This window comes from Anastrepha obliqua, chromosome 4 (assembly GCF_027943255.1).
Source record: "Anastrepha obliqua isolate idAnaObli1 chromosome 4, idAnaObli1_1.0, whole genome shotgun sequence".
NCBI lineage: Eukaryota > Metazoa > Arthropoda > Insecta > Diptera > Tephritidae > Anastrepha > Anastrepha obliqua.
Window position 1 is genome coordinate 56,959,224 of NC_072895.1, and position 26,827 is coordinate 56,986,050.

General features: G+C 34.6%; 1 protein-coding gene across 2 annotated transcripts in view; it reads right to left on the reverse strand.

The window, feature by feature from the left end:
• Positions 1 to 26,827, reverse strand: part of LOC129243876 (putative uncharacterized protein DDB_G0282133) — a 219,843-nt gene that overhangs the window by 41,993 nt on the left and 151,023 nt on the right. For both annotated transcript variants that reach the window (XM_054881283.1, XM_054881284.1), the window contains exon 5: positions 16,431 to 19,224. In XM_054881283.1, the coding sequence (XP_054737258.1) occupies positions 16,431 to 19,224 (2,794 nt within the window). The remainder of the gene's footprint in view (positions 1 to 16,430; positions 19,225 to 26,827) is intronic.

Here is a 26,827-nt window from a genome sequence, read left to right on the forward strand (position 1 = left end):
ATGATGAAAGGGTAAACTATAACGAATAAAAATACCTACCTATTCAAATGCTGCTTAGGCAATCATTCTAATTATTCTATCACTCTATAAAAAACACCCTATATATGTATTTTGGCTCATATGCAACGACTTGAATTTCTTCCGGTGATTGCTTCAGTAGTATTAAAAAGTAGTGAAGGGGGTGAAAATCTTCTCATTCCAGAGTGAGGCACTAAACGTTCACCTTTACTTTAGTTTTGCAGCAAACATTTAAGTTATATGTAATTTATACCAGATACACCTACAGCCCGCCAAAAAACTATGGCCCCTTAACATTTTAACCCTTTTCTATAATTTGTTTCCAATTTTTTTGGATTTTCCTTATTTTTTTAAAAAAGTGTAGCTCATTGTCTAACAATAACTATATACTCGTAGTGTCTGTCTAATGGAATCTTCACTAGCAAAATTCAAATTTAGAGTTCAGTTAAGAAAAAAACTAAAATGCTGCTTTTGGGAGAAATTTAGATTTTTACAAAATGAGTTCCGCGTATTAAAAACGATTAGAAGCAGTGTTTCTATTATACACCTACAAGGCCCAACAATTTCACGTGCATCTGCAGCAAAATATTTGAAGAAGTCGAAGAAATTCATGGGGTGCAACGGCATACCGAAGTTAAAGATGGTGACGACTTCCTCGGCCGAGCGAAAAAAAATATACCTCTCAAAAGCAAGAGCAGAAGATCATTGATTTGTTTGAGACATCCGAGTTTATCGTTACGCGAAACTGAAGCAGTTTTAAGGAAAAGTGATCTTAATGTATCCAAAGATACGATTCGAGTACGTTTTCGTGTGTACGTTTAGACAAAAACTATTTATTCAGAATCTTTGGAAAAATTTTGGGTATGCTGTTTAATAGGCCATTAAATTATAGTATAACAAAATCTCTCTGGTCCATATAACTAATGCACGACCGAGTTTTATTAAACAGCGGGATTGAGACTGCTTATGAAGAAGTATGCTTACACCAACGCCAGCGAAGGCCTACTTTTTAGTGTAAAATCTTCGCTCTCTCTTGCGAAATATCTCTCGCGTCTGTTAACAAATCAATTAGCATTAGAGTATTTTTTTTGTTTTTGTTTCGCTGAATGTTAAGTATAATGAGGTAGTAGTTCATTCTACATTATTTATTAAAGTGTAAACATCCTGATAGGTGAAGCTTAGAGACCACATAATCTTGAATTGTTCCGCTGAATAAACAATTTTATTGTACTTCGTAGGGATAAAGGTAGTTCTGAAGATTTAGTGAAGAAAATTCTAGTCTCAACAAAATCACTCACCCTTTTCGGAATAGGTCCCACACATTGGCTTTGACAAACTTTTTATCCTTTTGCCGTCATTCTGAGTTTTGAAGACGAAACTAGACGAGGAACTAACTCAGGAAGCTCAGTGTATACGGGAAACTTCGACCGTCTACAGGATTGCCAAAATAATGCTACATACGAACTTGCAACACAAAAACCACCAACTTTATTTTATCACTCCCAAGGAAGGAATGTAAAATATTGGTTGGAGTAACATATCACGCAGTTTGTCAAGATTGTATGCTTTAAATGATAATTATTGTTTTTTATAACAAAAAGCACCTTCGAATATGGAAGCTAATATCTCTAATACCTTGGAAATCCAAGATCTGCATAATAAAAGTATGCCGATTAATATTCATACTGAAATGTCTTCCTCCTTATAAAAATGGCTTTAAAATTTTCATTTCAAGTATACTGCTCAGATTTCCAACTCTGTACAAACTCCATTTGTTGTGCATTTTTTGCTATCATTCAAAAGGAAAACAATTTTTTTGTTTCGCAATATTTTTTCAGTATTGCCACTGTAAATTTTTATGTGAGGTTGTCAGCGTAATTCGCAGTACCTGATTCGTTCGCTCCGTCGTGCATGCAAATTGTATTTGATGTTTTTTTCTTTTGTTTCAATATCGAGTGCCATCCTTGGCCGCTTTACGGATGATTTTGGTTGTCAACATTGTGGTAGTTTTATTTGCGAGATGCATACACATGTACATATGTGTAGAAATATATACAGTGTGCCACAAAATTGAAGATACAGTAATAAGGCTTTTCTTTTAATTTATTTCTTTTAATTCAATGGCCTTTTCATTGATACTTTTCATTAAAACTCCTAAGCTCTCTAGCCAGAAGTGACTAAGAATCAAAGCGAATAAGAATCAAGAACAAAATTATGCTCTGTGATAATTAAAGTCCCATAGGAAATGTGCTAAGTGAGAGTTTGAGGCAGCATTTGTCAGACTGCCCGGATATGCAATTTTCTTGAGTTTCCCGTTTACGTAAAAATAAACCGAAGAACCACAATTAACTGCAAGCGGGCTGACCTGTACACTCTGCAGTACACACTTTGCTTAGCACTCAATAAATCCAGAGTGGAGAACTTACTGAGTTTTATGAAAACAAATTTACAAATATTCATGGGGTAAGGAAAAACCATGTCGTACTGGACAGGCAGGCGCATTTAGAATCAGTTTTGTAGCGCTAATCAATTCTTTTTGCTTGAGCTTTAGAGATATGTAAGTAAGGCCCAAAGTACATCCAACGCTTTCTGTGTAAATGCCTTGAACTACATATATGGGTGTTTGTGACTTTGGGATCCTACTTCTGTTATGGTGTGGACAGACTATTTGTAAAATTTGTCTGGTTTCTTCTTTTTGTTACACTACAAAGGCTCCTTGTGGTCTCTGAGAGGCATCTTCTAATCTATTTGCATTTATATATAGAGCTGTCCAGCAAAAATCCTGCACTAGTTAAAAAATGACTGAAGATAAAAAATAATAGAAAACGACACCCTCGCAAATTTAATTCTTCAAAATTAATTTTTTTTATAAAATACTAGCTTTAACCCGCGGCCCCGGTCGCGTAGGAGTAGTTTTGAGGGATTTAGGATTTGTATATAAAAGAATTACAAACAATAATTTCATAGAAAATAATTTTTTATTAATAATCATAATATTACAATATCCGGCATCCGTTGCTATGCCTCGTTGAATAAAATAAAAACAACCAATCAGAAAAGTATCAAGCAAAATTATTTTTATTAATTTTCTATCTCAAATCGTTTTTGAACTTTGCATTTGGGTCATAGTTGAACACCTTATGCGGATTATGAAGTCTAGAGTGTGCTATAAATAGTGGGAAATAGGAAAAACTAAGATTTTTTAGATTAAATTCAAGCAAATATTTGATTATTAGTGACGAATGAGAGTGGTGGCGCGGCCTGGGGGCTGTGGGAAGGGAGTTCCATCATAAAAACATGCCTATAACCGTCATTGGGTGAAAATATGAATGTATAAAATTTTTTACGTCATTTGGTGTTGTCGTTTCGTAGTGATGCGCGGACAACGTACAGACATTCACCTTTATAGTATAGAAGATATGTTTTTAATGCCCTTCCAATCCGCCGTTAAGAAGTGGTATTAAAGTGTCTTAACTTTTTGGGAAATTTTTTTTTTAATATAATAAATTCATAATATCTCAGGAATACTGTGTCAAAATTTCACGTGGAGCGTAGCAAACGTAATAAAGTTATGCGTATTTGTGCCGCCGTTGCTCCAGGCTGGGTTTCTCTACCAACTCAACTTTAAAGCGTTTTTGAAACTTGCTGTTTTGGAAGACCGTTTCCGCCATAACTTAAAAACTATTTTAATTAAAAATGTTTTTGTTTTTATACAATTTATTTAGTTTTCAAATCTTACAACTATAATCTGCTTACAATTTCTACTCTAAGAATCTACTCAACCCTACAGTAAGCCCTGTATTCCCGCATTGCTCTTCAGAAGGCTGGTAAATCTTTTCTTCGCCGGCGTTACGCTTTGTTGTATTACGTAAGGCGTTTGCTAATGAGTTTGAGTGGTTTTGCAGTTTTATTAAGTATTTTTCTCCACTATTTACCACCTCGACCTTAGATATTGCAAGTTTTCTGATTTTTTGAAATAAAAATTATACTACAGAGTGACTACTTGATTGATAAATAATATTTAGTAATGAAAGTGTTCTTGGAAGCTATTCTACTAATAAAAAAATGTAAGAAAAAACCTATGGAATCGAAAATTAATTTTCTTATACATTTAAAATAAAAAAAAAAAAGTTTTTCTAGAAGTAAATAAAATTTAAAAAATATTTTTCAAAGTAAATAAAGTACAAAAAAATAAAAAAGCATTTTTAAAAGGATTTAAATTAAAAAATCAGTAACAAATTACTAGAATCCACACAAAACTGTTAAAAGTCACTGTTGTGCACAAATTTTGTGGATCACTGTTTATACGCAAATATCTACAAGTGCACACACGCATCTCTATCTACTCGTATGCACATACATACATGCGATTTTTATTTACTTTTAAGCGATGTGCAGGAGCTGCACGACGTATGGCGTTCGTCATTCTGACATTGTTATTAACACCCACCCAGCTGTGCGCGTGCGCAACGGCAACTACACCAACAAATGGTACACATTATTAATGTGTGCGTGTATGTCTACTTCAATGAATATACAATAAGAATATACTCAGGCGTATATTCATACGTGTGAGCATTTGCACTTGCATGCATTTTCGCCACAGTTACGTATTGTCGGGACGTGTGACTTTTGTGCTTATTCGTACATATGTATGTATGCAAGTTTTTATTGTTGTTAATGGTGTAAACGCGATTTTTTCCAATACAAGTTTGCAACTTTTTTAAGATATGGTTGCGTTTATTTATAATTTTTATTGTTTTACTTTAATTTCCATGGTTTTTTTTCTTTTAATTTTTTTTTAATATGTATTTTTTTCAATACTTTTTTCTGCCTTCCCAGACATTTAGTATGCAGCGGCAATAGGTCATTATTATTTTGGAAAGCACCACTTTTGTTTGCTGTTGCTGTGCATTGCAGCTGTTCTTAAAGTCAACATTATATTGTTGTGGTCCTTATACGAGTATATATGGACATTAGTGCCGTTCATAATTTATTGGTGCGCTACTGACTGTCAAACAAATGCAGTGGCCATAAATTTATATATGTGTGTATGTATGCAGCCGCATGGCGACGGGTGGACACATCTGTTGCTACTGCTTTAAAGTGGTTTGTTGTTGTTTTATTATGAAGATATACCTATGTATGTTTAGCATCATTGGCATTTTAACGTTGTGACATTTGCATTTGACGGACATTGACTGTGATTTTCAATGTGAAGCTTCTGTTCTTTATAGCCGATTCTCGTTTTAATTTTAACTTCGTTGTTGATGTTCTCGTATTTTGTTTGTTTTGTAATTGCCGTTGCCAATGCCACGATCGTCGTTTCTACTTCGGTTTATGTTATCATTTGAACTCTTGCGATCATTTTATTGTGACGTTTAGTTCGAGCTGCCGATCGTTTTTTTTTATTAATATTTTTTATATTTTTCTTTGGCTTTCGCTTTGTTTTCAGATTTCCTTATTATTATTTCTTCTTTTTTGTGCTCATTGTGATTCATTTAAGCCTGCTCAGTTCGTTATTACATACAAAAGCATTAAGAAATAAATAACTGTACTAATAAATAACAAAAGCGTGATTCATTAAAATGTTCTACTTATTTGTGACGCATTTAAGTTCGAAGAAAAAATCGAAGATAATGTATTTAACATGATGTGATTCTAAAATGCTTCGAAATTATAAAAAAAATTTAACTACTTTTCAACTACTACTTTAATTAAGTTGTACGAGGGTTGCATTTTATATTTGACGCCCAACAATGAAAATATAGTAAAACAATAAGGAAAATGGCTTTGTTGTTTTTCAAAATATTCTCCTTGGAATTCAATTTTCAAAGCTCTTTTGCCACTCAAATGTGGATACCACAAAACGAGCTACAACAGCTTTTTCCGGCGTTGGAAAACGTTAACCTCGCATTTTATTTTTCATTATCGGGGACAAAAAGAAATCGTTAGGTTTCAAATCAGGGTTGTATGGCGGATGCTCTTTTGAGTGCTTGAAATTTCTCTTGCGTGAGCCGATATGTGAGAGCTCACATTGTCGTGGTGATGATTCGTCTTCGACTGTTAGGTTTCCCTAATACTCCGAAAAAATGAAATAAATGGTTTTGTACCATTCAGAATTGACCAGTGGCGAAAAAACCAGGCGACCATTTACTTGGAGGTGCTTTTTCCGTGAACAACTTTTATTGGATTAAGCTTTACCATCCATTGCTGGTTTCTGTCTCAAATGCATATATCCAAGATTAGCCACCTGTTACGATGTCATAGACGTGTTTTAAACTACCGCGGCTGAACTTCTTTAACACTTTTTTACACTAATCGACACGAGTCCTTTTTAGGGCAATTCTCATTGCATAGGGGGAACAAATCCAACGAGAACAAATCTTCTTGACGGTCAAACGTTCATGTCATATTGAATGTATGTTGGTCTCACATATACCTAAAGATGGCTGTATTTCGCGATATCTCACATGACGAACTTGGGTTATCAATTGGCGAACGGAATCGATTGTTTTTGGCACAACAACGATTTTTGGATGTTTTTCTCAGTAGCCAAGTTCTTTAACACCAAAATTCGAAATAAGTTGATTAATGCACTTCTGCTTCGATAATCCACGTTGAAAATCATAATAAATCGTCGCACGAAAATTTACACAAGATAATTCTATCTTTTGAGCGTGATGAATTTTTCAACTCATGGGAAAAAGAACCAATCGGTGCAGTCAACATCGCTCCGCGCGTGAAAGCTGTTTTAAAAGTGTGTTAGGATTTTGCAGTGGCGAAAATGCAGCGATCGTTGGAGCAACGTTACTCGATCAAATTTTGCGTAAGGCTCAACCTCCAAGAAGCACTGTAAACGCGGCATTTTACAAAGAAGTGCTCCTTCGGCTGAAAACCCGCGTGGCCCGGGTTCGGCCCGACCTCGTCAACAATTGGACCCTTTATCACGACAATGCGCCGGCGCACACCGCCTTCCTCTGCACCTCTGCATTGTCCAAGATGGAGGTTCCGGTGCTTCCCCATCCCTATAGCCCAGACCTGTCCCCTCCGGACTTCTTCTTATTTCCGCGCCTGAAAAGAAAGCTGAAGGGGAGGCGTTTCGACTCCATCGAGGCGATCCAAAAAACTATGACAGCCGAATTGAACGCGATTCTGGCGGATAAGTTTAAAAAATGTTTCCTGCAGTGGAAGGACCGCTACCAGCGGTGTATTGACGCTCAAGGGTCCTATTTTGAAGAATATTAGTTGTATAAGCCAAAAGGTTTAATAAAACTGCTTAAAAATAATAAGGCTCATTACTTTTCAATCAAACCCTGTAGTGTTGTAAAATGGCATATAAAGGGTGTCTCAAAATTACCTACAACTTTAATTTATTAATGAAATCAGTTAATTATTTAACAGATATAAGTCATTTCAGCATAAAAATGTATACACACAAATGAAGTTTTCATACAATTTTGGCCGGTGTGATCGAGAAAAATTAAAAAAAAAATAACATTCTGAATAAACACCAAGAAACTTAACGTTGAAAAAGGAAATGCTGAAGACATTATTGATTTCAAAAAATGGGCTCAACTATGTTAAATTTTCAAGCTTGACCTTTATTAGGAAGAAGCTACCAAATAACAAATTTCAAATATCGGTTTATTATGAGTTTAGTTTTGAGCCCAAAAAACCAGGTGAAGTAAGCGCAAAAATTGTAAATTTAAAATATTATATTTATTAATATGTATGACTATATAAATGTTAACGTTAACAACTAATAATTCTGTAACCCAACATTTTTTTTCAAATATTGCACTTCTTTAAAAAAGAAATCATTATTACTTTATACTTCCTGCAGATTAAAAAATATTCACATACCTATCTACACTTTTCCAAATTGCATGTTCAGACACATATTTGAGAGTATTTCAACTATATATGTTTATGTTTACCTTAGTAGTCGTGATTAGATTAATTTTTATTCGCTTGCCTGTGGGTGATTTTCCTATATATGACTAAAGCAACATGTTTTGCAGCTATGCTGTTATTAATTTTGTACAGAAAAAAGTGGCCATTTGACCCTTTCGATGTACGTTCAGTGTTGTAAAATGGTTCTTTACGTCGCCCATTTTTGAATTACCTCTAAGCCAGTTACTAAATTTTTCTGCCTAAGCTACAGCATTTCCTGACGCCAACAACACAAACAAAAACAAAAAAAAAGTACATATATGGCGCACATTTAAAAATATCGGACCATTTTGGGACACCCGCTAATTATGATTTAGTGATTTAGCTTAAAAAAATGTTTCTATTCAAGAACTAATTGCATGACTTTTACAACCTTTTTTTAGTAAATTCTTTGTGTGCTTGCATATTTGTAGTCTATAAGTAGCTGTTAGCGTCAACAAGGTCAGTTCTCACATACCAACAATCGAATTTCGAGTTTGTTTTGGCTGAATAATCACTTAAGTTATAAACCTCAAATACATGAAAAGAATATTTCAAAACAGGTTCAGTTCGATTGCTCTGCAATTATCATTAGCATAAATCGGAAGTTGGCTTCACACTTGTTGCATACCTCTTTTGTTATATTTCTGTACTACTCGCGAAGTTTACTTTAATCTATGCTAATGAGTTTGCTGACTATTTGATGACCATTTGATTGGGCGGGCAGTTATGGTGTGCAGTTATTTGTGACTTAATTGACCATTTTTTATATATACTTGGATATGTTCATTTGTAAGAATCTTTGAAATCATATATTATCATGTTAATGGAGTATGTAAATATTTCAATTCAAGAACTAGCAGTGTTCATGAGATGGCGCCAGAAAGGTTGCCAGCCTTAAGCTGGCAATGTGCCACTTTTGTAAATACTTGTTTTGTTTTGGTTAGAAATTATTCTAAAATTTTTATTTTTTTATGCTGCTCAAGAATTTGGGTCAGCTACTTTTAAATAATAAATAATATAAACTTTTATATGACATATTTTAAAACATAATGTAGCAGAAATATGCATGAAATGTGTTGACTATTTGATCACTTGTTGGTATAGTTTACAGATATTTATGTATATTAAGAGCCGCTAACTTAGGCATTACATGTGAAGGGCGATAGACTAAATTTGGCCTCTACTGGCGGCTTACTGCTATTTGAGTCGAAATGAGTTTCTTCTACATGTCGCGGCTTTTTATCACACTTGGATGGAAAAAAGATCGACGGGACCAAAGAAAATGGGAGAAGTTTCACTGGTGGTAAACCAAATAAAAAAAGGCCAATCAAAGAGGTTGATAATTTCTCTTTTTATAGACTCTGAAGGGCTTTTAGAACTTTAACGGAGTAGTATTTCAACTCAACTACTTACTAGTTGCCTTACAATTGCAGGTTTTGGCAGTCAAAAACTCCCAAAAATCAGATCATCCAATTCTTGTGTAAAATCACGGTTGAGTCTGAAAGTTTATATAATTTTTTGTTGTCGACCGCCGTAGCCGAATGGGTTGGTTGGAGCAACACTTTGCTGGGTTCAGAGGCTTCGTGTTACAGGGAAGACTTCAAGAGCCTCTATCACAAGGAAAAAGATAAATATCCCTTTGGCTCGATATCTGGACTCATGGCGCAAACTGATGTACAAAGCGAGTTGGGTGGGCTACTAGAAAAGTATCAGCAACCATTCTGTTTTCGTGGGTCTTCTAATCATAATACGTTGTCTTCTTGGGCTAGGCTGTTGGCTTTTTAAAGGGTGCTTATTTAAATAGGATAATAGGAGTTACATAATACTGAGCAAATTGACTGAAAACAATTTTTTTAGAACTTTTTTTATTTTTCATTTATCCGAGTATATAAACAATGAACAATTTTAAGAGAACTAAGTCTAAAAAATTATTTTTTTTGTAGCAGAGTATCAATGGCATATATCAAAAAAAAATGTATTACCAAATATTAGTCCTATTTCTAATACTCTGAGATCAAATGCCATATTTTCTGTGTCAAAATTCTTAACTCGAAGCAGAGGACAGACAGGTTGACAACCACCTTTGCCAATTTTGGTACTAAGATGTCCCTCAAAAAACACTTTTGACATACACAATTAAATTTTTTTCAAAGGTTTTAATTTTTCTTTATTTATTGCATAAATAAGAGCACTGTGTACGTTTTAATTCTTCAGACAAATACTCTTTTGACTAAGCAAAATTGTACTTAATGTTTTTACTTCTTTAAAAAAATTTTAAAAACCTCTAAAAATATGGATGAAGGGGGGGAGGATCCTGTCAGATTGAAGTATGGGTTCGAAGTGTTTAGGGTTTCATGAGAAACAACTTTTCCTCAAAGCTCTTCAAAATTTCGTACATTTGGTGCAGTAAACACTCATTACAACCCTTTTAACTTTTGAATGCAGGAAAAAAACTCAGAAGTGCTGGACTCTAACTTTATTGAGCAAAAATGGTTCACCCAATACCCGCTTACATATACATATGTAAATAAGCGCTATGTGCATTCTGCTGCAGATATGTTGCCGTACGGTGCAATCATTTGATCCAGCGCTGGTGCATTCGAAAAATGAAAAACATGAACTTGTTTTCTACAAGTTTGGCAAAATTTCTGAATATTGTTTTGTTTACCTTCTAATCGACTACAAGTAACAGGTAATTATGAACGACGTGCTTACAATAGAGCAGTAGATACATGCAATTGCTAGCATATAGAAGTGTGCATATATATATCTGTAACTAGGTGCTTGCAATTAAAATATTTTCATAATAGACTTCAAAAATAATTTACACCATATTGTATGGACAACCCATTTGAATTTTGGCCAGTTCAATTAACTTTACAAAATTTGCGCAAAATCCCACGCGTTATAAAAGTAAAATACTTATGTATGCATGTTTATAAAAGTGTATGTTCCTACTCTGCAGTGAAAAGCCAAACTGCACAGTAGACATTCTAGTTTATGAATTGATATTTGATGGTAGATGTCATACCAGTTCGGTAGGGACTAGAATTATACTAGTTGCAAGTGGACCAAAAAGGGGTGTATGCAAAAAAATATTTTTCTATTATGTTTGTTGCTTTCACTGTTGTCATGTTTTTAAATAGCAATAGTTACTAATTTTTAATTGAACAACTAAAATTTTGCAATCCATGGTTTTTTAAAATATAATCTTAAAGCGAGTGACATAATGATGACGTCACCATATATTGATAAGTTTTAACTATATTTTTTTCAAATTAATTTTAATTATTGGTGGTATAAAAATATATTTCATTCTATAACAAGAACAACATGCATCGAAGTTTCAAGTTTTGTGCAGAATTTTTAAAAAATTATTCAATTTCAAACTTTTTATTCAAAATTTTTAGAAAATTTCTGGATGTGCCGTTTTATAACCTATTTAATGCTAGTATTAAGTGCAAATTTGAAGTGGCACCAAATTCTCGTTAGTTTTTGATAATTATTTTTTTTTACTTCAATGAGAATTTTAAGTCATGTAAACTTTTATAATATAAGTATACAAATATTCTCTGAAAATTCTGATTAAAAAGTTTAATTTTTATGAAAATTTAATTTTTTTTTTATTTCTTATAAAAAAATAATTCAGAGAAAAATATAAATAAATGGTAAAAACTTGTTAATAACTTCTGCTCAAATATGAACGAGACATTATCAATAAAACGGCCCGCGGATGACATATGGCAAAAATAATTTTTTTGTTTTTTGGTAGGACTGTTATAAGCTTACATGGCAAATTTCAGCGTGATATGTCACATAGTTTGTTTTCTGTGCTACTGTAAACAAGTCAAGCTCAAGTGTGTTCTTCGAATTCTCTTTTATGACTTTAATTGTCTCAAAATGTTTTCCACGGAGCGGCAACTTGAGCTTGGGAAACAGGAAAGAGTCACATGGAGCCATATCAGGCGAATACGGTGCTTGCGGAACGATATTAACATTATTTTTGCTCAAATAATCGCGAACAAGACGTGATGTGTGAGCTGGTGCATTATCGTGATGCAAGAACCATGACTTGTTGTCCCACAATTCCTTCCTTTTAAGACGAATGTTCTCGCGCAAACGCTTTAAAACGTCTAAATAATATTCAGCGTTAACCGATCGGCCTTGCGGAAGGAACTCCGAGTGCACCACACCTTCGTAATCGAAAAAAACAGTCAGCATAACCTTAATTTTTGAGCGACTTTGGCGTGGTTTTTTGGGTTGATGTACGGCCCTCTTTGAACGATTTGTACCACTGGAAAACACGTGCACGCGATAGAGCAGAGTCCCCATAGGTTGTTTGCAACATTTTTAAGGCGTCTGAAGCCGAAATTTTGTTGGAATAACAAAATTTTAAACAAATTCTTTGTTCAACTTGAATTTCCATCGTTAAATTCGAAGAACACACTCGAGCTTGACTTGTTTACAGTAGCACAGAAAACAAACTATGTGACATATCACGCTGAAATTTGCCATGTAAGCTTATAACAGTCCTACCAAAAAATAAAAAATTTATTTTTGCCATATGTCATCCGCGGACCGTTTTATTGATAACGTCTCGTTTATATTTGAGCACAAGGTATATACTAAGTATACATAAGTCAATATGCATATGGGGCTTGTAGAGTATACAGAGGAGTATAGTATGTAGAACAAATGTAAACATAAACACAAAATTTATGTCATACGTATTTTAATTTGCAGTAATATATTATAATTTCGAATATTCACTTGCAATTTTTATTTACTAAAACTGGGGATTTTCGCTAGATCAGAACTAGCAGACTTCTCTGCATGGTAATCAACTACATATGTATGTGTGCATGTACAGTGCCAGTTGTGTGTTGTTACCGTGCTTATTGCCTGTATTTATGTAAGTAGAGAGTTTAGAGCGCTGCCAGAAATCGGGCGCCTACTACATATACACACGTGTATGTACATATGTAGTTACCCGTGATCGGTTCGAGGAAGAGGGTGGAGTTGTAAATACACGTCCCTGACCCAATGCGATTTTTAAATGAAATTTTTAATTATTATACTAGCTGTCAAATTCTGTTGCAAAAATGGCTTGTGTGCATGTGTGTATCTGTGCTTGTTAAGAACAACTAACTGTAAACGAATTAAAGTAATTGAAGTTATTAACTTGCCATTACACAGTAAAAAAAATTCAATATAATTGCATAAACTAAAGTAATTTTAAAATACACATATACATACATAAGTGTACGCTTAAGCTTGTGTGCATATAAAGGTGTGTGTGTGTATGAATATACCCCCCGGGCATTTGATATATCAATTACAAATGCCTAAAGTGATTATATAATACTGATTGACAATTATTTGTATTTGTTTGAACAGGCTGTCGAGCGTAGAAAATTCGAAAAAATTACAAATGAGTACAACCGAAAAATAAATTGCCATTAATAAAGCAACTATGCAAATTGTAATGCTTGAGGGATTATTAACATTTTTCACATAGGAGCACTTAAATTAACGCATTGAAATTTAAACAGTATTTGAAAAAGGTAATAAATATTTAAACTTAATAGAATTTCTGCATGCAGCCCACATTCCTCGACGCTACCAATTTGCCACAGAATGCACGTTACTGACTTGCCAAAGAATGTCTGTTATTCAGCGGGCTACTTAAGCGGTCAGTCAGTTAGTCTGTCAGTCTGCAAGTCAGGCTAAAGCCACTGAAGCGCGTTTGCATTTTTCAACTTGCAATTTTTTTTTGTTATTTATATTTATTACATAAATAACACTTAATTGCAAAATGATAAATATGCGTATGCAACCAATTTTACGTAATGCCATTAATAATAAATGTTTTTGCTTATCAAAACTTAGATTGTCGGCATAGGTTACTATGTAATTTGCAATTATTTCATGCGTTCTTGACAATTTTAATTTAGTTTAAACTAAGGGCATTATTTTATTGATTAACAGAGTATTTAAATATAGAAATTTTTTTCTTAGGTGGCGCCAAGTCATTTGGTAGAGTAAAAAACGAAGGTAGTTTGAGTCAGCAGCACTGAAAATAATAATGCTGGATAAAAGAAAAAAGAAAGCAAAAAATAATAGATTCTGGTAAGGAACAAAAAACACATATACCGACAGACGTACGGTCGGCGATTTCAAAGTTTAAGTCAAAATTTGTTTAGAGGGTCAAAATTCTCACAGAAACATTTTGAATCTCTAACTCCTCAATAGATTGATCGATTTGTGTGTTTTATGGGGAATACCAAAAAATACTCATAATACAGGCATACAACGGGTAAAAATACATCATGAAACCACAAAAGCATATACCATAAAATTACACTATAGGTCTTCTTACACAACAAAGCTCACAATTCAACTTAATTGCCAGAAATAAGTTGAAATAAGTAAAAACGGAAAATTCCTTATATGATACATTTTCGTTAGTGTGTATTGAAAAAATTGTTAGTTGCATTGAATGCGGAAGCTGCTACAGAGGCTGTTGAAATATTTATATGTAAAGGCAAACGATTATTTACCTTGCCTGTAACTGTTTGAATTGTGTACAAGCACCCTGTTAACGGGTCCGAACCAATAGCCCAACAGAACTAACAGTATATTTCCCCTAAATGGCTTAACTGCAGGGTGGGATAAATGCCAAACATTTCCACCGGAAGGGAGTTAACTGAAACAGCTGATTTTTGTTTACATTTGGGGTTAGTTGACAACAGATAACAGGCTACACGCAGTTTTTATACAAAAAACATCTACTTCTTGCTTACATGAAATTATATTTATGGTAAAAATAAGTGAAAAAACCTTTTTCTGTCCAAAAACTCTACCACAACAAATGACATAATTAATGTGCACTCTTAAATTCGCATAGTTACGGCTCTGGCTGTGCCCGAAAGTCTTCTGTAAATAATTTTGTATTTGTAATCTGTTAACTAAAAGTTTTCTGTTTTAATCTATTTTGAAACCTGTTGAAGAACTTAACTGAAATTAAGCTCTGTTAAGTTTCAGAAACATCCAGCATTCGCAAACCATTAAAGTTACCGAAAGCAGCTGCTTTTTTTGTTTACGGTTGAGATTACCTGACAATAAGTTGCTATCATAGCTGTCTATATTTTTGTGTAACTCCACATCTACAGCTACTATATATGTACAGAAGAATTTATTAAAAAACCGTTATAAAAAAGTCAAGTGAAAATCATGAATTTCCTTGATTTTTTGGTAATATTTTGGAAAAAATATTTTAGTGGCAACAACAGAAAATAGGATAAATTAAGACATGAAAATTATGGACATCAAAATAACAGGTGTAGATGTGGTATAAAGTGAGGGGGTAAGTTTCAAGACTTTGGTTTATTTATTAGCATTTATTATTTTCAAATAGTGGGGGTATTTTCTTCGTGAACTAAAGTATATTTTAATGCTAAAAAGAAAGAAAGTTATGTTTTGTACGAAAATTCTACTATACAACTGTAGCCGTCAATCTATAGTTGGAAGATTTAGAATCTATCGCAGATATTAATCCCAGGTGGATCACAGATTTTTCTTCAGCTCTGAAGTTTTTAGTCCTTAGGCTGCTAAATAACTGTATTAAATAATTTTTTTATTTTGCAAGATATTTACAATTTAAAATTTGAAAGAAATGTCTTTTTTAAGAATTTTAATCTTGAAAACTATTGGCCCTATAAGATGAAGTCACTTAAACAAAAATTGAAGACAAATGTTAAATTCTTATAGTATTAAAAAATAATTAAAAAGAACTATTTGTTGATAATTAGTTCGAACGCTAATTTTTTATAGCTCGGAAATAATGCTAGGGAAATCAGAGATCTACTAAAACAACAATGTGCTCTTTTTTTACTTTTTTTAATAGTGAAATTTTCAAAGATATGTTTTTTAGCATTTGAGTTGTGTTTGAACAGTCCAATTCTCTCGAATACATTTGAGCTAGTAGAGCTTTGTTCTCTTAGGATAAGAGGATATATTCTCTATAATAAAATTTCTATGAAGTGGAGAAAAATCCTGCTGAAGTAACTTTAAATAATTTTTTTTATGCCTTTCAATTTTTGAAAAACACTTGTAAAATAATTAAAAGGCTTAGAAATGGGTTTATAAAATAACAAAAAATGCAAACAATTGTACGAAAAGGATTTAAATTTGAGTTATTTTTCTAATTAATTTGGCTACTCTATACCGCATAGGTTTAGGTTGAAAGTTGGTTTGAGTACATTTAATTTGGAATACGCATTTTTAACAGCGATATTATAAAAGATTTAAAACTTTTGATTTGAGATAGACTAAGATTTAAGTAGAATAAGAAATTTCAGTCAATGCTTATACCCATTTAAAACTTAGTCTCCAATATTCTGTTTTTCTTTCTAAAACTAAAAAGCGGTTCAATACATACGTTGAATATTTAAATGAAAAATTGTTGCACTTACATACGACATTGTGACCTGATTGTTGTTGTTCGTGACCATGCCATTGCGCTTGCCCAGCAATGACTGATTCATACGATTCGTACCGTAGTACATTTCCCAAATGCTCGGCTTCTTTCGGTGCCATTCCAAAATCGAGTCCTTATCACCGGATTCCCCCGATTCAGCACCGCTACCGTTGCCGGCAGCACTACTGCCAGCATTCGGATTGCTTTTGCTACCAACTTCGGCATCTGCCGCAGGCATTGCCAATGCTTTCGCATCTAATTTACTTAATATCGGTTGTTGGAACGAGAGATTACGCTGCAATTGTGTTGTGGGCACATGTAATGTGATTATATTTTGATCGCGTTCCCGTTGTCTTTGATCCAAGCGTTCACGATCTCGACGCGGTAGCGACGGACGACGTTGCTGTAGTGACACTTGCGACGGTACACGTTGCAGATTTTCGGACACTGCATAACATTCCGCAATGGGAAACACGTCGGTTAGAGATTTGCGTTTCATTTTAAAATTCGGATCACTCGCGCAACGTATCGAAGCGATCTGTTCACGTATACTCGCTGGCACACCATCGCCGATTGCTTCGTAGTTGCCAATATAGCCGTAATCCGATTCGTTCGTACCGAGACTATGCGTTGAACGACGACGTTCGAATGCCTTCTTCATTTTTACGATATTATGATTCCTTACAAGACCACTGCACAGTTGGCGTATTTCTAATTCGCTGTGCTGATTCATGCGATCCAAATAGTTTTCAAGTTCGCTTTTTAGCATTTTAATCATGCCTTCCAGTTCGCATGGTAGTTGTTCGGTATGTACACCACGACTCAAGTGCAATTCGGGGCTATGCGAACCGGCGCTGCCACTCGCCTGCGATAGCAAACGTATTTTGTCGCGTACATCTTCGAGCAGCTCACGTGTGCTCTGGAAATGCAGTTGGTCTTCGTAGCGTTTCATATAATGGTCTGCAACCGTACTGGACTTTTCCGAAACTGTGCCCATGCCAGCAACGATATCACTTTCAACGCGATATGCATCGTCGGGACAGGAATTGATATATTTTGCGCACTTATAATTATTCTCCTCCTCTTGCTCTTCGGTGAGAAATGTGGGATTGTCGATGCCACTATCGCGCATCGGCCCGCTTTTATGCAACTTGCCGCCAGCATTGCGCTCGTTGACTAGCAAAAATGAGTCGAGGTCTATATCGAGTAGCGAATCATCCACCATCTCATCGGGCCATGAACGACGCGGTTGATTGGTGGGATCGTAACCTTCCATAATGGTGGGCAAATAATGTTGCGGATGTTGAGGTACACGGATAGCCAGTTTGTCGCCAGTCTCCGCCAGCGGCATTTGCTGATATACGTGTTGGTGTTGATGAAGATGATGATGTGACTGTACAAAAGCGGCTATACGTTCGTGAGAACTCAGACTTGGAAAATTTTTCAAATGGCGATCGAGATTCTCGATGCTAGTCTCCAATATACGCAGATTATCGTTGAAATGTTGTGATGGTGTATATTCCTCGGAGGTTTGTCGTTGTAGTAAAAATTGCAAACTAGCCGGTATTTTGCTCACGCCAAACGTTGTCTCTTCTACACTCTTCGAATTCCTGCCAATGCTGTTGGTATGACGCGCTGCAGCCTCATCCTCTGCATCGCCATCACAATCGTCCTCGCCATCCATCTCACTACAACCAGCAATACCACTTTCGCCGTTTCGACTTGTCGGCGCTGCACTACCATTGCGACGCCCGAAACCGCGTTTTATCGCACCTCCTTTACTGCTCATGTCCCTCACGTGACTATTGGCCAACGTTGTTGTCCCTAGCGCTGCTTTTGTGCTTTTGTTGTTATCACCACTAGCCGTTGCTTTGTCTGAGCACTCCAAACGTGAACTTTTGCTGCACTTACCACCACCACCAGCGTCACAACCACTATTGCTCACATTTAGGATATCTATAACCGGTTCGCAATAGATATGCTCGTCCAGCGAATATGTGGAGCAAACGTTCGAGCTATAGTAACCGGACGAGCCGCTTTTGTCTGTCGAATAGTGCGACTGATGTGAATTGGTGCGTCCACGGCGCTCACTGTCACCGCTCTGTGCCAATTTGGAGTCGGTTGTTTTCGACGTTGTAGCTTTGCTGTTGTTTGCCCGTGGCGGCGCTTCGTCGTGTTCGGCGCTAATGCTAGACGTGGTCGTTGTTGTGATTGTCGAACTGTTAGACTGTTTCTTGACGCGCACGGCTGCACCCGGTGTTAAGGTGGTTGCTATTGGCACTGTTGCTGTTGCGGCTGCTGCCGTCTTCGTGGCCGTTGTTACTCTGAAAGGCACACCACTATCGATGTTGTTGGCGACTAGTAAACTGGCGTAACCATCATTGCTATTCGCATAGTTTAGCCTGTTTTTAGTAATATTGCTATTGCTCTTGTTGTTGCTGCTGGGGTTTATGTTTATGTTATTACTGTTGCTGTTATTTATCGCCTTTGTGATGGCTGTGCTTGTAACAGCATTACTCTTATTATTACTGGTGTTGTGGCTATTGCTGTTGGTGTTGTATTGTGTATGTTGTGTATGTTTGTTGCTAATGGCATTGGTGGTCATCATCATTGTTTTACCGCTGCTGCTGCTGCTGCTGACATTGCTGTTGCTGCAATTATTGCTGCTTTCGTTGTTGTTGCTATTATTACTGTTGCCGCTCTGCTGGTGGTTATGGCCATTTTGCAGTAATTTGTCCGCGCGTCCACTACTGTTGACTGCCAATGGCATTGAATTTGCACTGCCAACACTGCAAATATACAAACGAATAAATAAATAACAAAGAAAAAAAAAACTGAGTGAAAATGTTGAAAAGGGAAATTTATTTTTATTAAAGCTAGTGTGTGTGTGCAATCGTTGCCGTACATGTGCATATGTACGTTTTTTTTAGATACGACTATGCACAAACACATGCGCTTGTATACAAATACGATTGGTTTTTATTTGGCTGTAAATAAATATATGTGCTTGGGCTTGTTCGTTCATACATATTTAAGTTGCATGTGGCAATAGTTGTGTGGCAACATGAAAAGTGGGCCAAACCACATGTGTCTTCGGCTGTCAAATGGACATTCTGGCGGCGATGCGGTTTGGCATGCTGGCAATGAAACTTGCGTTTTTCACCAAACCGAAATAGAAAGTGACTGCATTTGGAATACATTTTTCGTCTCGATTTAAAATGACTCCGATTGATAGCCTAAAAAAAGATGTTTCTGAGAGAATTCTTTTAAAAATATCGGTCAACAATTAAAGTTCAAGGATTTTATAAAGTAAAAGGAAAAATGTTGAAACTAAATAGTAAGAAACTGGTCTGAAATTTTGCCTTAATCGTCGTGAATTCTTTGTTTTTTGTTGTACAACTTTACAGTTACATCTATCGGCTATAAAGAACGTTAAGTTCAAAAGCTCGTATATGATTTTCACTTTGTTTGTTGACGTGGTTGGTGTTTTCTTCTGCTTATATAAAAAATGCATGGAGAAAATGCACAAAACTGCGCAAATTATAATATATATATATCATATATAAGTGGCGCTTATACCCTTTATAGGGTATTTGGCCGAGTTTCTCTTTCTATTTTTCGTTTGCACGTTGATGATTTTCTAGAAATATAATACTCAAGGGGCGACCGCTATTAAAAAAATACGTTCCTATCACCTGGAGTCTTATTTCCGTGGTTTCGAATCTAGACACTACCGAATGTATTGTATTAACTACCGAATGGTAGTCACGCACCAACCCACTCGTCTACGGCGGAGCGAAAGGAAAAAAAATTGTCAAAAACGTCAACGCGAATTTTCAGCTATTTAAAATTTGCCCTTTATTTAAAATTTAATGGACTATAAAACAATTTAAGTGACGGCCGCATTGAAAAGCATAGTGGCCTTCGTTCATTTAAAACTCACATTCGTTGTGGACAGTCAGGTGGCGAGCAAGTCCCTTAGACCGGCAGAAACTAACTCGATATGCCTTCAAGAATGTCGAAAAGCCTTTCTTCAAGAATTTCGAAAATAATTCCAGCACCGGTGGTGTTCAGGAGAATGAGGAAGCAGACGAGTGTGTAAGAAAATCGTCTGAGTGAGGGAGAGAAGTTGGTGCAATCAGTGCAGAGGACAAGCTTCTGTCGTAAGATACTTGTTCCCACAAGTTGAGGAGAAAGCTAGAGCAATCAATAACGTCCCATTGAAGTCGGCTTTGTGTTAGCGGAACATCCTGGATTTGTGTTTCGCCAAATCACCCCGCCGTAGCCGAATGGGTTGGTGCGTGATTACCATTCCGAATGCACACAGAGGTCGTTGGTTCGAATCTCGGTGAAAGCAAAATTAATAAAAACATTTTTCTAATAGTGGTCGCCCCTCGGCAGGCAATGGAAAACCTCCGAGTGTATTTCTGCCATGAAAAAGCTCCTCATAAAAATATCTGCCGTTCGGAGTCGGCTTGAAACTGTAGGTCCCTCCATTTGTGGAACAACATCAAGACGCACACCACAAATAGGAGGAGGAGCTCGGCCAAACACCTAACAGAAGTGTACGCGCCAATTATTTTTTTTTTTTTTATATTGGATATTTATACTGTTACAACAACAACAGCAGCCACTAATCACAGATAAATTAATCAGGATACCTAATATACTATGTATTGGGTTCATTTTGGCTATCGCTCAATAAATGAAGGGCACAGAGAACGAGAATATTATACTAATGAGGCATTGGGCTCAAAGCCCCGAATAATGCTTTCGGTAGATCCTATGCAACATTACTTGCACGAATGCCCCACATCAAATAATGAACTTCAGATTCTTGGAGTTATTTTCTTCCGAGGACTTGACTTGTTTAGGAATAGTTTCTTCGGGGAGAGATAGATTCGAAACGAAGTTTGGACGTATACTCTGCTCCTTTGTGTTCTGTGCCAGATAACTAGCGCTGCATTACTGTATTACTCCAAAATGACCAGCTAGAGAATCTGTGATTGCCCTAAAGTTGGCTCTGGTGTGGTTAAGACACTTTTTCAAGTTTCTTTTTTCATATTTCTACCTTTGCTTATTTTAAGCTTTTGCGAAGGCGCAGATTGCACTCATCGAAAGATCGGGATGGGTAATGGACATGTAGGGATAAGTCTGCGAAAAGTCTGTGGCCACCGAGAGAGTTCTTGATAAAAAAGCAACCTGTCTAAACTAATTTAACCTATATGGCTTGCTTGAAATATGTTTCAGTGGTGTTGTATTGAGGGTAAGAAACTTTAAAATAGAAGTGTACATTTGTGTTTACAAAAATAGCAGGGCGACATATTGCCAAGTTTTGACTATTTATGTATTTTTTCTCAAATGTTTTAAAGTTTTTTATAAGCAATAACAAAAAAACATACCAAATAACTGAAAGTTCAAACTTTGTACAAAGACTATTAAAAAATGTAATAAATTCTCAACAAGATTTCAAATTTTTTAGTAAGAATTTGTGGAAATGTTTTTTATTAAGAAAATTCACAAAACCTGAGCAAACAGAAATTTCTAAAATCGGCGCATAATTTGAACCAATTCGAAATTGCACTTTAATGTCCTAAAATTCATGAGCTACAAAACAGATTACTCGAAGATTTTATAAAAAACTGAGGAATTGTGATGAAAATTTTTATTTTTTTTTAATTTTATCTTATATTTGTTTTTATTGTAGCATGAGCTATATTTAAAAAAGGACGAATAAAAATTAAATATGGGGCCAAAACTTTTCAATATGTCTCGCAGCTGCTACTGTGAACAAAGGTACGCACTTTTCCATATCTGCTTCGCTTCTTTAAGTTTTTGGCTCTGAATGTATGTACAAGTTGGTGCAAAATTAATCGCCCAATTTTATTGTTAACTAACTTTGAAATCTTTATTTTGACTTTTACGTACTCCATTCCTTGTCTGTTTGTACACTGCAGCTGGCTATGTAGTTAATAAGTTTCAAATACGATTGACGTTATTTGCAAAAGCTATAAATATTCCGAAAGACTGATTCATTTTGTCAGAGATATTCTACAAAAAATATAAAAAAATAAAACAAATATAAAATTTCCTGTCCTGAAGTACCGCAAATTTGATACTCTTACGGTTACCCTCGTTTGTGCTTTTTTTATGTAATATTTGTTTTTACATTATTTTATGCATCAATTGATCAAGATTAAGGATTTCAAAATTTCATGTCACGATGCTTACCATTGAAATTACTTTGAATAACAATCATTTCCGTTCATCATTTCAAATTTTCAATTTGGTTAATCAGTTGAACAAACGTTGAATGCTTTTTGTGCCAAGTTATTTTAGAGTTTTTTTTTGAAAGTTGTTGGAATTATGGAAATATCTAAGAGCAGTTTTTGAAATCAGACCTTGTATTGTAAACAATAGCTTATGCATGCATGCGAAAAAGGCTTAAATATTCTGCTAACCTCTAAGTGGTTAGCGAAACAAAGTTTCACTTTCGCTTTGTTGAACTTCACTGGCGATCATCCATGCGATCGCGTGGCTTCTATTGCAAATCTCAGCACAAAGAATAAAAACACCAAACACCAAATTGCACGAATATCGATGATCGACATATACACTAACGAGTAAAAAATATCACCACTGAGCCTGCGCAATACTCGAATTGTACGCGAACGAATGAGCGATTTGCAAAGTTTGAAAAATGTTCAACTAATGCTTAATTCCACACACACACCCAAATATATTCACATACATGGAAAACAGTGAGTAATATAAAAAAACAGAAACACAAAAATAATCAGAAGTAAACTGCACTCGATTTCAAAATTCGCACTAAACTCGTTCTAAACCAAACAGGATTGTGGCTTAAATAACGGTTTTTGATATGGAAACTTAAGTAACAGCAAGCCAAGTTAGCACAGCTATGTACGAGTAGGTAAGTAAGTCAAGAGGCAAATGCCACAATTAGTGTTCGACTATTGACTGGTCTATGTGCTAAGTGGCCAGCGTTAGGCCGATTGCTTGCTTAGCACACGAACTTGCGCACATATCTACATAATTGTACAACGTATGCGCTTCTGTATGTATGTATGAATGAATGAATGCTAGAAGTGTGCGTTCGCAACAGCGCGTGCAGCAGTTTGCCGCGACGCTCGTCTATTTGGGTACGGCGGCTGCCATCAGCAATGAAAGTGGTTTGACATGACTTCTTATGGCTTTGGCATTTTGTCATGCCACATCCGTGAGGCAGTTACTTCACTCTACACACTTCTTTGTACTTGTATAAATATATCTGTAGTACTATACTCGTATGCAGAAGAAGAATTGTTATACGCGCCCCTTGTTGCTGATGAAATGTGGTGTTCTGTTCAACTTTTGCTTTTTTTTTGGATTCTACTTAGCCACGCCTCATGGCTGTCATTGAGTTACTTGTGGCGTGCACTTATATATGTATGTGATTGTGATGCAAGAGTATTACGAGTACAATTGCAAGAATTACACAGCGGCATTGATGGAGACAATAAAAACCAATCATAGAGTAGTGCAAATGTTGCAACTAATAATTTTTTCATGGCAAATACCTACTTTTGGTAGTCAAATAAATTACGTACAAATATACATAGCGTGCGTGCATTCGAGCACATCCGCAGCGACCGTCAATAGGCATACGAATAGTTGCAGATACTTCACTGGTATTCATAGGCTTTTTCCACACCCCGCTGTGCAGTGGCATATACGCTAATTAGCATGTGAATATCGGTGGCAAGGCTGAACGAACTCAGCTTAATTTTGGTACAAGAAGGTATACCTCATGGTCAAGCCACCTATGGGCCAGCCACCAAATCATTAATGTTTATGTTTTAAATTTCATTAAATTTAATGATAAAGATATCGGCAACCTGGGAGTACTGCATCATCGGAAGTTCCGGTAGTTAATGGCATATTATTTTTGAGCAAGAATATGTAAATGATAATAAATCTAAAATAAAATAAAATTAATAAAAATAATAAATTAAATGAAACAAAATTTTAGTAAATTTAAAGAAATTATAAATACAAATATATAAAAATATATAAATGAAATGCGCAATAAAATTATTAAAAAAAAAAAATAGTGTTAGATGAAACAAAATGTATGGTATTAAAATATACAAAAACTAAAAATAAAAAAATAAACTGAAATACATTAAAATAAAATCAAATCTACAAAGAAAATACAAAATTAAATGAAATAAAATAGCTGATTTTAGATGCACTAAAAAACCGAAAAATATTAAATAAAACTAAACAAAAAAATAAAAACCCTGAAACCAAGAAATAAAAATTACATAAAATAAAATAAATTAAAATATATATTAATAATAACTACAATGAAAAAAATTTGTAAATTAAAAAAAAGTATCAATGAAAAAGTGTGCATTTCCTTTTCACTAAATATTAAAAAAATGCACTAAAAAATACAAAAACCGCAAAAAATAAAACAAAGTAATATATAATAAAATAAAAAAGTAAATTGAATAAAACATATTAAAATGCAAAACAAGATGCATTAAAAACACAAAAACCAGAAAAAAGATAAAAACAAGAGTAATACGAAATTTAATAAATTAAAAAAATTATCAATAAAAAAGTAGATAAAACAAAATGCATTAAAAAATACAAAAATAAATATAGTATTATAAAATAAAGTGAAATAAAATTAAATCAAAAAAGAAAATTAAACACAATGTATTAAAATAAATAATGCAATATAATAAAAATTAAAAACATATCAAATATAATCAAATGCACTAAAAACCCCAAAAACAAAAATAATAAAATAAAATAAATTGAAATTAAATAAAAAAGTAAGTTAAGCAAAATTCATTAAAATATATCCAAATAAAAAAATATAAATAAAAAAATTAACATAAAATACACTAAAAACTAAAAGAAATTAAATAAAGATAAAATCATTAAAAAACTCAAATGGAACAAAACAAAACAAAAATTAAAAAGGCACAACATTTGATGAAATAAACAAAGATAAATAAAAAAGTTAACATAAAAAATCCTAAAAAATATATTTAGTGAGCCTAAATATGCTTAAAAAAAAAATAATGAAACGAAACTAACCAAAGTAAAGTAAATTATAATAAAATAAAATAAATTAAAATGAAAGAGACCAAAATAAAGAGAAAATTAAATGAACTAAAATTTACTAAAATGAAAAAAGTAAATAAAAAATAAAATATACTAAGGAATATAAATAAATTTTTTAAAACAAATACATTTAAAAAACCAACGAAAATAATGAAAAAAAAAACAAAGTAAAGTAAATTAAATTATTATAAAAAAAGTAAAATTGAATAGAACAAAATATAGAGAAAATTAAATGAAAAAAAAACACTAAAACAAAAAAAGGTAAATAAAAAATGAACATAAAATATACAAAAAATTAAAAATAAAAAAAATCATAATTTTTGCATATTTTTCCTTCCTCTTCACGTTACTTAAATTAAAAATAAAAAAATCATAATTTTTGCATATTTTTCCTTCCTCTTCACGTTACTTCGTTTGTTCCCAACAAAATCATAATTTTTGCATATTTTTCCTTCCTCTTCACGTTATTTCGTTTGTTCCCAACAAAGTTTTCAAATCTAAGAGGAAATTGTGTTGAAGTGAACGTACATACATAAGCGCTACAGAACTAAGGCGCCTTCCATTTCTTCTCGAGATTGTATCGCTTTTTGGAGACGAGATACACCGTTGCGCTGCCACGGTAAAGAAGCCAGGCAAAAGGCGTAGTTCCATAGTGTAGAGCCAGTATAGGTCTATTCGAGTTCTTCATCCCTCCCGATCTCATTTTAGTGGTGCAGTGTCTCACCACCAAAAAAGCATTGGATCGGGGTAGTTGCTACGCCCTCCCTAGCCAAACTATTAGCTCCCCGTTTAACCATTTGTGGACTTGTATTCACAGTAGTGAGAATTTTTACTTTAACCGATTTTAGAGCTTTCAGTGCATTTTGGCTGTGGCTTATAAAAGCGATGTGTTTATTCAGTAGTTTGTATGTAAATTTATTGCGTCGCACAAACTGATGTCCTCGGCTCTAGTCATTGGCACACTCGTCCCTCAGATGTGAAGCGCTGTCCAAAACCCCACTAGGTCAAGTAAAGCACAGAGTGCTACTCATCCATATTTCTGTGGGTCTAATCCAAGACACATACTATAAGTTCACAGTCCCCATTTCATCTTTTCGAGTTCTTAAGAAAGGTTTGCTCAGTGTAAACTTTGGCTTTGTTAAATGCACAGCAGTTCTTTTTACTGTACTACAAAAATATTACCTCGCAGAAATCAACCATACAATTTAATCAAAAAATTACAAGACTCGCTGCACTGTTGTGTGCCGCAGG